The following is a 14,251-nucleotide window of genomic DNA, read 5'->3' as shown; positions in this document are numbered from 1 at the left end:
AACTACAGTACAGTTTCAGTTTAATAATATTAGTAATAGTTCGATAGTTTTCGTTTTCGTTTTCTAGGTTAGTGTGAAGTTGGAAGTTCATTTTCAAAAAGTACATCGAGAGATTTTCATCCAACTTCACACTGACGTTTTCTTTCCTTACATTTCCGAGTTCCAAAATTCAGGACTTGACTCATTCTCTTCCATTCTCGCCTCTCTTAGCTCCATTCGATAAACTTTCAGCTTGAATGTATATGATCACTTCCAGTTTTAATATATAAAGATTGTAATGAGGATTCTCATTCATCCTCCAGTCATCAATCTCCACTATATATGACATTCCCGCCGTTCTTTCAACATCCATAGATTAGTACTTGAATGTAAAATTCGAAATCCCTATGGGCGTAATTCTGTGCTCTACAATCAGAGACCAGGAAGAGCACTATATTATAATAATTATGATTTGTGATTGTCAATTAAATAAATAAATATATTCTCATATATATTTTCAGGTACACCTGTCAATGTTATTTGTATTTTGAAAAACGCCTAAATTCTAGCTTAAATCGATATCACAAACCCCATTGTCATCACATTGAGATTCGATATAGGTTTTTGATCATGTTCTATGTGAAACAACCGTTGGATTCACTCAATTTAGTGGAGAGGAGTGCATAAGGACACCTCAAAGATTAAAATCTCAAACACTCATAACTTATGAGTTTACTATTCGTACAACAGCTAATTGTTCTAGGCTCGTCATGGCGGTTCTAGATCATGCATAATGAGTAAAATTTGTTGAAAAATAGAAAATTCAACCTTGAGTGTACTTTTAACCAGTATTTCAATGCACAAAAAATGACCAAATCTTTAAATGTCAGCAGAAAGATACTCAGCAGAATGCCGAGAGCAAGATGATCAGCCGACATCGCAACAAACATCTATCCAAGTGGTAAATGTCAGAAAGAATATTCTTGTAAAGAAAGACCCAATCACATGAAGTGAATTTTAGCGAAAAGATAGGTTCTTTCGAAGAAAGACCTATTCACATGCACTCATTCAATTTCAGCGAAAGAATAGATTCTTGTGGAGGAAGCCCCATTCACATAAACACAGTCAATTTAAAAGAAAAGATAAATTATTGTGGAGAAAGACTCAACAGTATGACGAGTGCAAGATGGTACATCACCCATCCATTGATGTACCGTAATTGATTAAATGGCGTCAAATAGCTCTATTACTCGGTTGGGGGGGGGGGGAAGTTGAAGGCAATCAAGACCACTCCGTATCCGTATATGTCTTCTCGGTGCAGTGCAGTGGTCATTTATTCGCGCCATATTTCACAGGCTCGGTTGTCCTGAGTTATTGTCGCGAGAGTGAGAGAGACAGCTAATGAAGAAAGAGGAGCTGAAGGTGGTGAGAGAGTGAGAAGAAGATGAGAAGAAGTTGTAGCAGTGGGTGAGCGGGTGGGAGAGAGAGAGAGAACAAACATGAGTATAAATGAATGTGATGGGGGGAGGGAGTGAGTGAGAGATTAGACAGAGGACTTAGTAGTTGTAGCCGCGTGTGAGAGAGAGACAACATATATGAAGAAAGGGGTGATGATGAGAGGGTGAGTGAGAGATCAGACAGAAGACTTAGTAGTTGTAGCCCAGGTTTGATTGATTGATTGAGTACTTTATTTATGTAGATTACAATATTATACTGGCTTATACAGTTATATACAATAGCTTCCAATACAACAGAATTATAGATGAATTTGCATAATATAGACTAAGAAAATAATTCTTGAATTGCATATGATATGAAAAAAGCAATTTGTAATAACTATAGATAAAATAGATAATTCAAAGTATCCTTCCCACTAACTCTCTACCAGAAAGAGATTGATTGATTGATTGATTGAGTACTTTATTCATGTAGATTACAACAATATATACTGGCTTATACACTTATATACAATAGCTTACAATACAGCAAAATTATAGATGAATTTACATAATATAGACTAAGAAAATAATTATTGAACTGTACATGATATGAAAAAAGCAATTTTGAATAACTATTGATAATATTGCTATGCATCTACTTAAATTGGCGGAGCTTTGGACATATTAATGTCCATTCTTCGGAAAGAATATTCAAAGTATCCATCCCACTAACTCTATACCAGAAAGAGAGAGAGAGAGAGAGAGAACAAACATGAGCATAAAGGAATTTGATGGGGGGGAGAGAGTTAGTGAGTGATTAGACAGAGGACTTAGTTGTATCTGCAGGTGAGAGAGAGAGACAACATATAATAAGAGAGAGTGTGAGTGAGACATTAGACAGGGGATCTAGTTGTAGCCGCGTGTAAGAGAGAGAGACAACAAATATGAAGAAATGGGTGGTAATAAGGGGGTGAGTGAGAGATTAGACAGAAAACTAAGTAGTTGTAGCCCAGGTGAGAGAGAGACAACATATATGAAGTAAGGGTTAGGTGGTGGGGAAAGGATCAGTAAGAAACTAGACAGAGGACTCAGTGGTAGTTGAGGGTGAGAGAGAGACAACAAATAATGTGATGATAGGGATGATGGAGAGGTTGCGAATGAGAGATTTGATAGAGGGCTTAGTATTCGCGGGTGAGAGAGAGAGACAGCAAATATGATGAAAGGGGTGGATGGTGAGATAGATTAGATTTCTTTATTTATGTATGTTACAATATTTACTGGCTTATACACTAATTTACATTAAATGACGATAATGCTAGTTATTCAACGAATTTCCCAAAGTATTAATCAATGAGACTAAATATAGAAATGCAATTAGAATAACGATAATATAATAATGTGATGTAACTTTATAAATTGGTGGTGTTTCAACAAATGTTGTTGTTGTTTCTTAGCACTACAGCCCTGGGTGGGCCTTGGCTTCCTCCGTCACTCGCCTCCACTCGTTCCGGTCATTCGCCATCCTTCTCCATCCACGAATCCCCATTCTATTCAGATCTCCTTCGACATCCTGCAGCCACCTTCTCCTGGGACTCCCTCTTCTTCTTACTTGGAAAATTTCACCCTCAATCAGTTGTCTCTGGAGTCTGTTCTGCTCCATTCTCCAGACGTGTCCCAGCCAGCTGATTCTTCGTGATTTGATGGAACGAACTATGTCCTGGTTTTGGAGGATATTGTTTATCTCTCTGTTGCTTCTTATTCTCCATGTTTCATCTTGCCGAACTGGTCCAAAAATTCTTCGGATGATTTTCCTTTCAAAGACTCTATGTGCGGATATATCGGCTACAGTGAATGTCCATGCTTCGCTGCCATATGTAACTACTGGCCTGATTACTGTTTTATAGGGTGTTTCAACAAATAATTGTCGATTCTTTTAGAAGGATATAAAATATCCTTCCCATTAACACACGACCGGGACGTCGTGAGAGAGAGCATAGAGAGAGAGAGAGAGAGAGAGAGAGAGAGAGAGAGAGAGAGAGAGAGAGAGAGAGAGAGAGAGAGAGAGAGAGAGAGAGAGCATAGAGAGAGAGACAGCAAGTATGAAGAAAGTGGGTGGATGAGTGAGAGATGAGATAGAGGACTAGCAATGTGTCTGTGACAAGGTGGGTGTACTTATGCGCACAATGTCTAGGAAGGGGTGACGTATATAGAGAGGGCACAAGTAATAGGGGGCGTAGATAGGGCGAGAAGTAAGTAAGGGGGTACAGATGCAGGGGACGAAATTAAGGGGTGCACAGATAAGGGGAGACGCAACCAAGGGGAGAACACATAAGAGGGGTACAGTCAAGAGGGGACGTAAGGGTAGGAGGTGCAAGCAAGGGAAGCCTGGATACAGGTGACGTAGATATAGGGAACACAGTTAAGGGGGACGCAGCCAGGTTATATTGCAGGTGGGGGACGAAAAGCAATAACGGACAGAGGAGCTGTGATTCCCCGATGAGGCCTTGACGCTAACTGCCTGATGGTATGAAGCACCTCTCGAAGATGAAGAGTCGCCCCTGACAAATCACTGTTATAGTGAGATGCACGTTATAATGGCAGTGGAGAAGGATGGGAGAACGGCCTTATATATAGAGGATGGCTGATACCGGTATATCTGATGTAATATCAACTGTTCATTCTTGTATAAATGTGATGCGGCCTGAGAAATCATGCCTTATTAAGTCGGCAGAGCAAAAAATGTCAGTAGACCTCAAAATAGCTTTATAGGTTGGAAATCATGATTTTGAGATTGTCATGCCATCTGTTGAATTAGTTTATCAACTACATGTTAGTGGCAGTCACAGAGTTACCAACATTCTCTTTTAATACTAAAAACCACGTTTAAAATAATTATATTCATATGACACTCTGGTGAAATCATGCCTTAAGTCGGTAATGTTAAATCCCCATAGCGACTTGAGGCATGTTTGTTAGTAATTGCTGTTCAAATGTATAGGTTAGAAAAGTATCCAAGAACCTAAGTTAGATGACTTTTGCTCTTTTATGACTGAAATTATTCTTATTATTATTAGACTTGATTGAGTTAGGTTGGGTAAGCTCCATTTTCATTGTTTTGTAATAATACCTTCAGTTGATGTTCATTGAAAACATTGTCATTAATTTGAACACAGACTTTTGTTTATGAGTACAGAAAGTAAACTCCTCCATCAAATCAAGCGCACTTTTTATTTTCAAGTTTAGCCTACTTTTACACACAAAGCATGCAGAAAAAATTTTCATCAAAAAAATTTTTAGTCACTATAATCTTATTCTACATGACTTACTGAACATTTTGATTATTAATTTCATACACTTATAAGTATACACTTCAAGTATGTGAAAGCTATGAATTTTTCAATACTAAAAAGTTTACGGCCAATTTCCCACATATTACAAATTTGAGCAATGGATTTTCAAAAATTCATATAAAATTCATTTTTAACGTTAGAAGGATAAATCAAGTGTTGAATTATTCAGAATTTTGTGCTCTATGAGGATAGAATAAAAAACAAAAACTGAAAATCCAACTTAAGGCATGTTTTCTCAGGCTGCATCACAAATAATCAATTATATTTTATTCGCCAGAAAAGATATTCTTTAATTATTAAATAATGAAATTTCATGATGAGATCGAATATTACGTTAGTTTATATTTCTACATAGTTAAAATACGACTTCGCAACGTTGCGGAGCTAGAAAACGATAGCGCTATCTGCTTCGTCGAATTACTGACAAGGATAACAATACCAACGTTTATCAAAAACACTGCCATTATAACGTAGACCTCACTACAGCTATAGAGACTGCTTTATCTGATGCTCATCTCAATCCATATTATCTACCATGTCCAATGCTTATCTCAAACTGAGTTCTGAGTTCCTAAACTTTAATAAAGTTCCACATTCGTATATATGTAATTATTGATAGGTACAATAAGTAAGTACCTCATCAAAATGTTAGGGAGAGAAAAAATAAGGTAACCTTGTGCTATTCCTCTCCCAAATTTAGATAAGACTACACATAGTCCGAAATAGGTCAAGTCTTGTAGTTGTTCACTTCACAAAAGTTTCAGTCCTTAATTATTATTTTCACAAAGTGTATTTTTAAATGTAGATGCTTCAAAACCAAACATATTATAAATATTTCACATTATTATCACTAATTTAATTGTAGTGAATAGGTAGAGCAAATACCCATTCTGGTTTGAAACTTCTCTCTTGTATCCTTTTTTCTTGAGTTTCTATTTTAAATAAGGACATAAAAGATACTGAAAGTGTACAGTGAGGGGCATTTTCTCATGCTCATCTCAATCCATAGATCTCCATGCCCAGTGCTTATCTCAAAGTGATTCCCGATTGGTAGGTGCTACGGTGGGAAATGGATAGAGTGAATATTGTTCTTATCTTTGAGGCATTTATCTTTTTTCTACACTATAATTTCCTTTTCACTATAAAAAAGCAGTTCTATGAGCATCTATTCTCAAAGCATTCCTCGAACTCGTATTATATCCATGAATATCAGATCCTCTTGTCCACGAAGTTCTATGTTTAAAACCGTAGAATGAACACTCAAGTATGAACAACCAGGAAAGATTGAGTTCTCATTCCTATTAAGTTAACGTTCTCTTTCTTATTTTTGTTTCAAATTCAAACTTTCTATATATCCACTGCATTTGTGAAAATGAGACCTCTTCTGTCGGCTCGTGACTTGTCTCTTGAGGTCAGGACCCGCCTCTTGAAGTGCTATGTGTTCCCTGCTCTTGTATGGATTGGAGGCATGGGCACTGAATAAAGGATTTGAGTCCAGACTCCAAGCATTTGATTCAAACTTTCTATATATCCTCTGCATTTGTGAAAATGAGACCTCTTCTGTAGCCTCGTGACTTGTCTCTTGAAGTAAGGACCCGCCTCTTCAAGTTCTATAATTATGTTCCCTGTTTTCTTGTATTGGTTGGAAGCATGGACACTAAATAGAGAATTTGAGTCCAGACTCCAAGCATTTGAGATGTGGACCTACCCCCGTATATCTTGGGCAGATAGAGTCACAAATGCAGAGGTTCTCATAAGAATGGATAAACAACTGGATATTGTGCGTGACATCAAAATAAGGAAGTTGACATACTAAGTATCAATAAATCTGTGTTTTTTTGACAGTTTCTTAGTCTTTTTCATTCAACAATAAGTTGACATACTTTGGGCGCATTATGAGAGGACGTAAGTACGAGATTTTGCACCTCATAATACAGGGTGAATTAGTTGGTAAGCGTTCAGTGGGACGAAGAAGAATGTGTTGGTTGAGAAGCCTGAGGGAAGCATTCAACTGCACGTCACAGGAACTCTTTCTAACAGCAGTTAACAAAGTTAGAATTGCCATGATGGTAGCCAATCTCCGTAATGGAGAAGGTACCTGAAGAAGAAGATATTTTCTCTAATTATTTATGTGGATGATCTAACGTTACAAAAGTTGATGAATTATATTATAATTGTTGGTAGTTCTTGATGAATTTTGTTTGATGTGCCGATGCTTTTCCTTTTTTACTTTCCTTGCCCTATTACCATAGGTAAGGAAAGTATTGCTTTCCAAATAAAATTAAGGTACCCTAATTTCAAGTTTTCTATACGTTTCAAGGTCCCCCGAGTCCAAAAACTTGATTTTTTGGTGTTGGTCTGTGTGTGTGTGTGTGTGTGTGTGGGTGTGTGTGTGTGTGTGTGTGTGTGTCTGTGAACACGATAACTCCATTCCTAATTATCCGATTGACTTGAAATTTTAAACTTAAAGTCCTTATACCATGAGGATCCGACAATAAGAAATTCAATTCAAAATAGCGGATAATGGCTGAAAAACCATGTTTTTCACGGTTTTCTCGAAAACGGCTCTAACAATTTTCTTCAAATTTATACCCTAGATAGCTATTTATAAGCCCTATCAACTGACTTGAGTCGCATTTCTGGGAAAATGGCAGGAGCTCCGTAATATTCCTGAGAAGAATGCTTTTTGTTAAATTTCTATCACGATTTTCTCAAAAATGACTTGACCGATTTTTTTCAAATTCATACCCTGTATCAGCTTTGATATATCAGCTCTATCAACTGGCATGAGTCTCCTCCCTGAGAAACTAACAGGGGGTCCACCCCATCCTTAAGAAATTTACTTTGTAACCTCCTTCTCGTGCGTGAGGTGGAGCAGTTTATTCAAAAGAACACTCATGTCGATATTTCATTTGTAGAACAGCTGTTTAGACAACTTTTAAAAAATCCTCAAATTTTATAATTTTCAAACAAAGAAAAATGTACTCTGAACACAATAACAATAGTATAATCGTAGTTTTAATTATTTAGCCGCTAATCGGCATAATGTCATTCCCCTAAATTATCCTCGTTTAAGAATGAGGCTTATAGATCAATGAGCAAGGAAAGTTGTGTGATTATACCACACCAGATTTTTCCAAATGTGACTAATCAACAGCTCTCATTCCTATTTTCATCTCAAATTCAGACTGTCAATATGTTTTCTATTTCAAAATGTAGATAGTCTCTCGTTCTAGAAATTGATGAATATCAACCGTTCTCATACCTATTTTTGTTTCAAATTCAGACTTGATATATCTTCTCAATTTCAATATGTGACTAATCTTACGCTTTGATGAGTTATATTATAATTGTTGATATTTATTGGTGAATTTTGTTTGATGTTTCAGAAATACGTGAGCGAGGGCAGCACAGTTCGCGACTGCGCGGCAGAATGCGTGGAAAAAGGTGAGATTAAGTTCGGTGAGTGCAGAACATCTAATGAGTGTTTTGTGTTTGTTTGTTGTGTAAATTTTGATGCATTATTGGCACTACATTTACACTCACACAACACACTTACACTCTTTGTGTTTTCGCATGCACAGGTGCGACGTTAGTTTGTTAGTTTGGTGTCAACAACCACCTACTCAACCCTCAGCCCTAAACCACTAACCAGTCACCTTCAGAGTAATGCAAGTTCACGTCTTGACTCTTAAGGAGGCCAAAGGTCACCTTCGGAGTACCTAATCCTATAGTGAGGTCCACGTTATAATGGCAGTGTAAGATTGACAATACTGTTGCTGTCCTTTTCTATTATACAAGGAAACAGATAGCGCTATCTCTTTCTAGCTTTGCAATGTTGCCTGTTTGCCAAAATATTTTATTTTTAAACAAACAATTCTCAGCCGCCTTTTTTTCACCATTCTATCAAAATACTCTAGTACACAAGTCGTATAATTGATATAAAAAGTATTTTTGAAACAATAAAAAATTTTTTGACATTACCTACGAGAAACACAAATTAAAATACCTGAATTTATTGACATTTTAAAGTTGATAACTAACCATCCTAGACTTCATCCATGCTTCAGTTAGCCTACACGTATAGGTTAGACCTACTCGTACCGGTATAAATAATATTGAAAGGTTATTTCAGAATTATTTCCATTAAAATTACTCATTTTAAAAAGGATTTCTATTTTTTTAAAGAAATTGAAATAGAATGCCTACTAAATAACTTAATTTCTGTTGTTTTGAAATTCAGATTGGTATATCACAGCTTTTTAAATTAGCCTTTTTCAGGTTTGTATAAAAAACAATCTGATCTCAGTTATGGAAGCAAATTTTTTTATCAAATCTTAAACAAATATATATCCTTGATTAATTTGACATTGAATTGATTATTTTATCAAGGAAATGATAATTATTATCAGATCAAATTTAATGGGATGAATTGAGTTACAGCTGTATACAGTCAGTGGCAAAATGGAGAGACTTGGCAACGTTTTTTCCTTTTTTTCACTGCCATTATAATGTGGACCTCACTATAGTTCCATGTCTTGAGTAGGCCAGGAATTCAATGTAGGTTAGTTTTTTTGAATGAAAACTACTTAAACCCGGTCGCACCAATTAATTTTTTTATCAAAATTGATGAATTATATTATGACTTGATTCTGGTGGATTAATAAATTTTATAATAAATTGGTGAATTTCGTTTGATGTTTCAGAAATACGTGAGCGAGGGCAGCACAGTTCGCGACTGCGCGGCAGAATGCGTGGAAAAAGGTGAGATTAAGTTCGGTGAGTGCAGAACATCTAATGAGTGTTTTGTGTTTGTTTGTTGTGTAAATTTTGATGCATTATTGGCACTACATTTACACTCACACAACACACTTACACTCTTTGTGTTTTCGCATGCACAGGTGCGAGGTTAGTTTGTTAGTTTGGTGTCAACAACCACCCTACTCAACCATCAACCCCAAACCACTATCCGGTCACCTTCAGAGTAATGCAAGTTCACGTCTTGACTCTTAAGAAGTCCAAAAGTCACCTGCAGAGTAATCCTATAGTGGGGTCCACGTTATAATGGCAGTGAAGAAAGATAGGAGAAAAACGGTGCCAAGTCTCTTCATTTTACCACTGACTGTACACAGCTGTTACTCAATTCATCCAATTAAATTTAATCTAATAATAATTATAATTTCCTTGATAAAATAATCAATTTAATGTCAAATTAATCAAGAAAATATATTTTTCCATAATTTTGATTCAAAAATTTGCTTTCATAACTGAGATCAGATTTTTTATTTGTATACAAACCTGGAATGGCGGCTAATTTAAAAAGCTGTGATACAACAATCTGAATTTCAAAACAACAGAAATTAAGTTATTTGGTAGGTATTCCATTCCAATTTCTTTTTAAAATAATAGAAAAATAGGAACCTTATTCAAAAATAGGTAATTTCAATGGATTAATTCTTAAATAACTTTTCAATATTATCTATACCGGTAGGAACAGGTCTAACCTTTACGTGTAGGCTAAATGAAGCATGGATGAAGTCTAGGATGGTTAGTTATCAACTTTTAAAATGTCATTTCAGGTATTTTTATTTGTGTCTCTCATACGGTAATGTTTAAAAATTATTTCATTGTTTCAAAAATACATTTTAAATCAATTATAAGACTTGTGTACTCAAGTATTTTGATAGAATAAAGAAAAAAATGGCGGCTGAGAATTGTTTGTTTACTTTTGTTCAGTCACTGTCAAAAGTAAATATAAAATATTCTGGCAAATAGACAACACTGCAAAGCGAGAGAGAGATAGCGCTATCTGTTTTGTTGTATGATTGAAAAGGACAGCAACAGTATTGTCAATCGTACACTGCCATTATAACGTGGACCACACTATAGTTCCATGTCTTGAGTAGGCCAGGAATTCAATGTAGGTTAGTTTTTTGAATGAAAACTACTTAAACCCGGTTGCACAAATTAAATTTTTTGTCAAGGTTGAATGCCCCGAGAGCCAATCATAGTTCTTTCAAAGAATAGTAGAGGGGCGAAGGTATAGGGTTCCAGAGAAGGTAATTGAGATTGTTGGAAAGTAATGCATGTATTCAAATGTGTCAGAGAATAGTGAAGTGAGAAGGTAGAGTAGAAGGTAGAAGGTAGCGAAGACATTTAGATATGCTTTTATCATAGAGAAACAATAGTGTAAGTAGATATCCCATGGTATAGGGAATTTATGTCGCAACTTTTACTGTTATCTCAAGCCGATTACTGTCGATTATTGTCAATTTTTACTGTTTTGTTGGGATGATAGTCCATGAACGGAACAATTTGAGAGACTACCAGCGTCAAACAGCTACATAGGAAAGAACTATGTGAATTATCGGCTTGGGATAACAGTAAAACTTGCGACATGAACGCCCTATACCATGGGATATCTATGCAATCGTTTCTCTATGCTTTTATTCAATCACTTCCAGCTACCTTATCTTCTACACTCTATCATCGCCGCTCCATTATGTTTCAGATTTTCTACAGATGTCGTTTTTCAAATCTAGTACTTTGTATGATAATTTAGAATATTCACAATTAACTACTGCACCAGTAAAGCTCTTTCATTGAAAAATTAAACCAGACTGTTCAAATCCGAATTTCCAAGTACTCATGAGAGTCCTGGGCCAATGGCAGGCGTTCTTGTCCTTGACCAATAGCGGTACTCGCCTACTTGTATAAATCCGGCTGCTCTTTTAGTTTATCAGAGATTGACAATGGTCTAAAAACCGAAACCAGTCTCTCTACTTTTAATTAAATCTGTGGTTTATGACAATTTCTTAATCTTTTTATTCAACGTATTTATTTAAAGTTACCAAATCTAGAAATCTTCGAATACACTTTTCAAGTCTGAGATAAATATTTGTTCAAGAAATATGTAAGATTTGAGATCGGAGATTTATCGATTTAAATAAATTCCGACTGCAACAGTCATAAATTAAAATATTGATTACTAGCTTAACTAGCGAACTTCGTACAGCCAAAGAGTCAATGTACCTCATGTAACACTTGACTTTATTTGATGAATCATGAAATTTATCTGACAATAATTTCATTTACGTCTCAATACGGACTTCCTATGTACTTACAACTACCGTTTTAATAGCAGTAAACAATTTTATCACAGAGTGACGTGTTTATTACAGCTGGTGAGTTCATATGCTAAATCATATTATCACAAAATGATCTTCCGTTATACGTCAGCCGCTCGGCCGACAATTTCGAAAACATAGATCTGTAAAATGGATTAAAATATAATTATTATTAGCCCCCGTATTGGAATTTCTGGTCAGAAACCATCCCCAATATTCACAAAACATATTCCCAAAGTTTCATGCAGATCTTTCTAGTAGTTAGGGAACAAACAAACTAACTAACACACAAACATACATTTATTCTTGTATATAGAGATTATGATGGTAATTACTGAGATATGGCATTTATTCAAATGCTAATGAATTAATTAATGATTATTATTGAATTCAATTCACATCATTTAATTTGGATTTTCATTCAATAATATGATTGTTATGAGAAAAATTGACTCTAGAACTGTCATTACTCTGTTGGTGATGGATTTCAATGTGACTTTCTTCCAATAGAAGCTTTATTGATGTGACTTCGAAACGTCTAATATAGCCACTTCAACACTTTAGTTCAAATAATCAGATTCCAAAAGACACAATAATAAAGAGCTTGTCAACCGCATTTTTCATAGATATAGCAATAAGTATTAGAAACAACTTGAGGACAGCTGTATAGTTTTGATGATTATGTAATTAATTTTGATATTGATATATTAAGTAGTATCACAATCGAACCTTATTACTAGCCAACAAACCACCTAGAGCATTTGGAACTAGTTTTAAATAAATAATTTGCTAAATATCAGCTAAATAGTAGCACAGAATACAATATTATAGAAGTTTTCTCTGATAGTAGCTCTCCCATTAGTATAAAGTTCAATATAAATAACGACACCAATTCAACTTTTATTTCATTCTTAACACGAGAAACTCCGTGTCAATAGCTTTTGTATGCTAAATAAAGAGAAATTGTTTGTTGTGAAACACAACAAGCAAATCATCATAGTTTTCATTCCCACAAAGTATTGACAGGATTGAAAGTGTTGAGAAAATGTTCAGCAGTAACAAACTTGATCCAATTCAAACTATCAGTTATTATAAATGACGTCATTGCTTCCAATTCAACTGATACTCAAAAGCACACCAATTTGTCAGTTCTACACTTTATTTTCGACATAGGATCATGATGTTGTAGCCACCACAGATCAAGAACAGAATGGTATTATTATAATTATTTTTATTATTTTTGAAGGGACGGACTCAAGGATTCAAAGGTTCAAAAAACCCCACACGTCAACCGAAGCTTATTGTGTTCCCAAGTAGTATGTTAGTTAGGCAAACCAATACCTATGTCCTTTACAAGAACCAGGAGTTTTTCCCTATGCTAACATCCCATTAATCACCTGGTATGATTGACAGTGATATGCTTGGCAGTGTCTTCAGACTGATTAGTCCTCGTGACCTACGTGAGTACCACTCCAGGCCTTCCATGAAGGTCCTTCCGCTGAGGAAGGGGTGGCCAAGTTGCCTCTAGGGCGCCTGGTCACCCTTGACTCAGCCTCTTGACCCACATTTGTGCCTGGAGCTCCACCCATCTCTGGTCTCTTGGGTTTTTCCCACGAAATTTCGCAGGGTCTAAAGCCTCACCTCTGCCTTGAAGATTTGCCTAAATGGTCGCCCTTTTTTGAGTAGTAGTGAGTTTTGGCCTCTCCACCCACAAACTCGTGACCTACGTGAGTTCCACTCCTGGCCTTTTTGTAGATACTTCCGCTGAGGGGACGCCAAACTTCCTCTAGGGCGCCCGGCGCACAGCCACCCTCGACTCAGCCTCTTGACCCACATTTGTGCTTGAAGTTTTACCCATCTCTGGTATCTTTGGTTTTTCTTTTTGCCCTTCCGAAACTCTGCAGGGTCAAACTCCTCACCTCTCCCAAGAAGTTTTGCCTGAATGGCTGCCCTTTTTTGAGCAGTGGTGAGTTTTGGCCTCTCCACCCACAAACTCGTGACCTAAGTCAGTTCCACTCCTGGCCTTTTTCTAGGTCCTTCCGCTGAAGGAGGGGTCACCAAATCGCCTCTAGGGCACCTGGTCAACCTCGACTTAGCCTCTTGATCTACACTTGTGCCTAGAGTTCACCCATCTCTGGTTTTTTGGGTTTTTCTTTTTTGCCCCTCCTAAACTGCCCTGATGGGGCAGATCCCGTGAGTTTGAAGGCAATGCAACTTCTGGAGTTGCCTTGAGGTCCATTTTAGCCGCCTCCTACGACAAGCAGGGTGAATTCTGGTTTTCAACACATTCTTGAGTACGATGTTCGACTCAAAGCTCCCCCAACTCACAGGGAGGCACAAAGTCTTTAAAAGTAGG

General features: G+C 36.5%; 1 protein-coding gene across 1 annotated transcript in view; it reads left to right on the top strand.

Annotated features, from left to right (window-relative positions):
• The window catches only part of LOC111043344, a 468,499-nt gene that overhangs the window by 431,497 nt on the left and 22,751 nt on the right, over positions 1 to 14,251 (top strand). Inside the window, exon 3 of the mRNA XM_039419622.1 lies at positions 8,158 to 8,215. Coding sequence (XP_039275556.1) covers positions 8,158 to 8,215 — 58 coding nt within the window. The remainder of the gene's footprint in view (positions 1 to 8,157; positions 8,216 to 14,251) is intronic.

Source organism: Nilaparvata lugens, chromosome 1, assembly GCF_014356525.2.
Source record: "Nilaparvata lugens isolate BPH chromosome 1, ASM1435652v1, whole genome shotgun sequence".
In the NCBI taxonomy this organism is placed as follows: Eukaryota; Metazoa; Arthropoda; class Insecta; order Hemiptera; family Delphacidae; genus Nilaparvata; species Nilaparvata lugens.
This window is presented reverse-complemented; position numbering and strand designations above follow the sequence as displayed.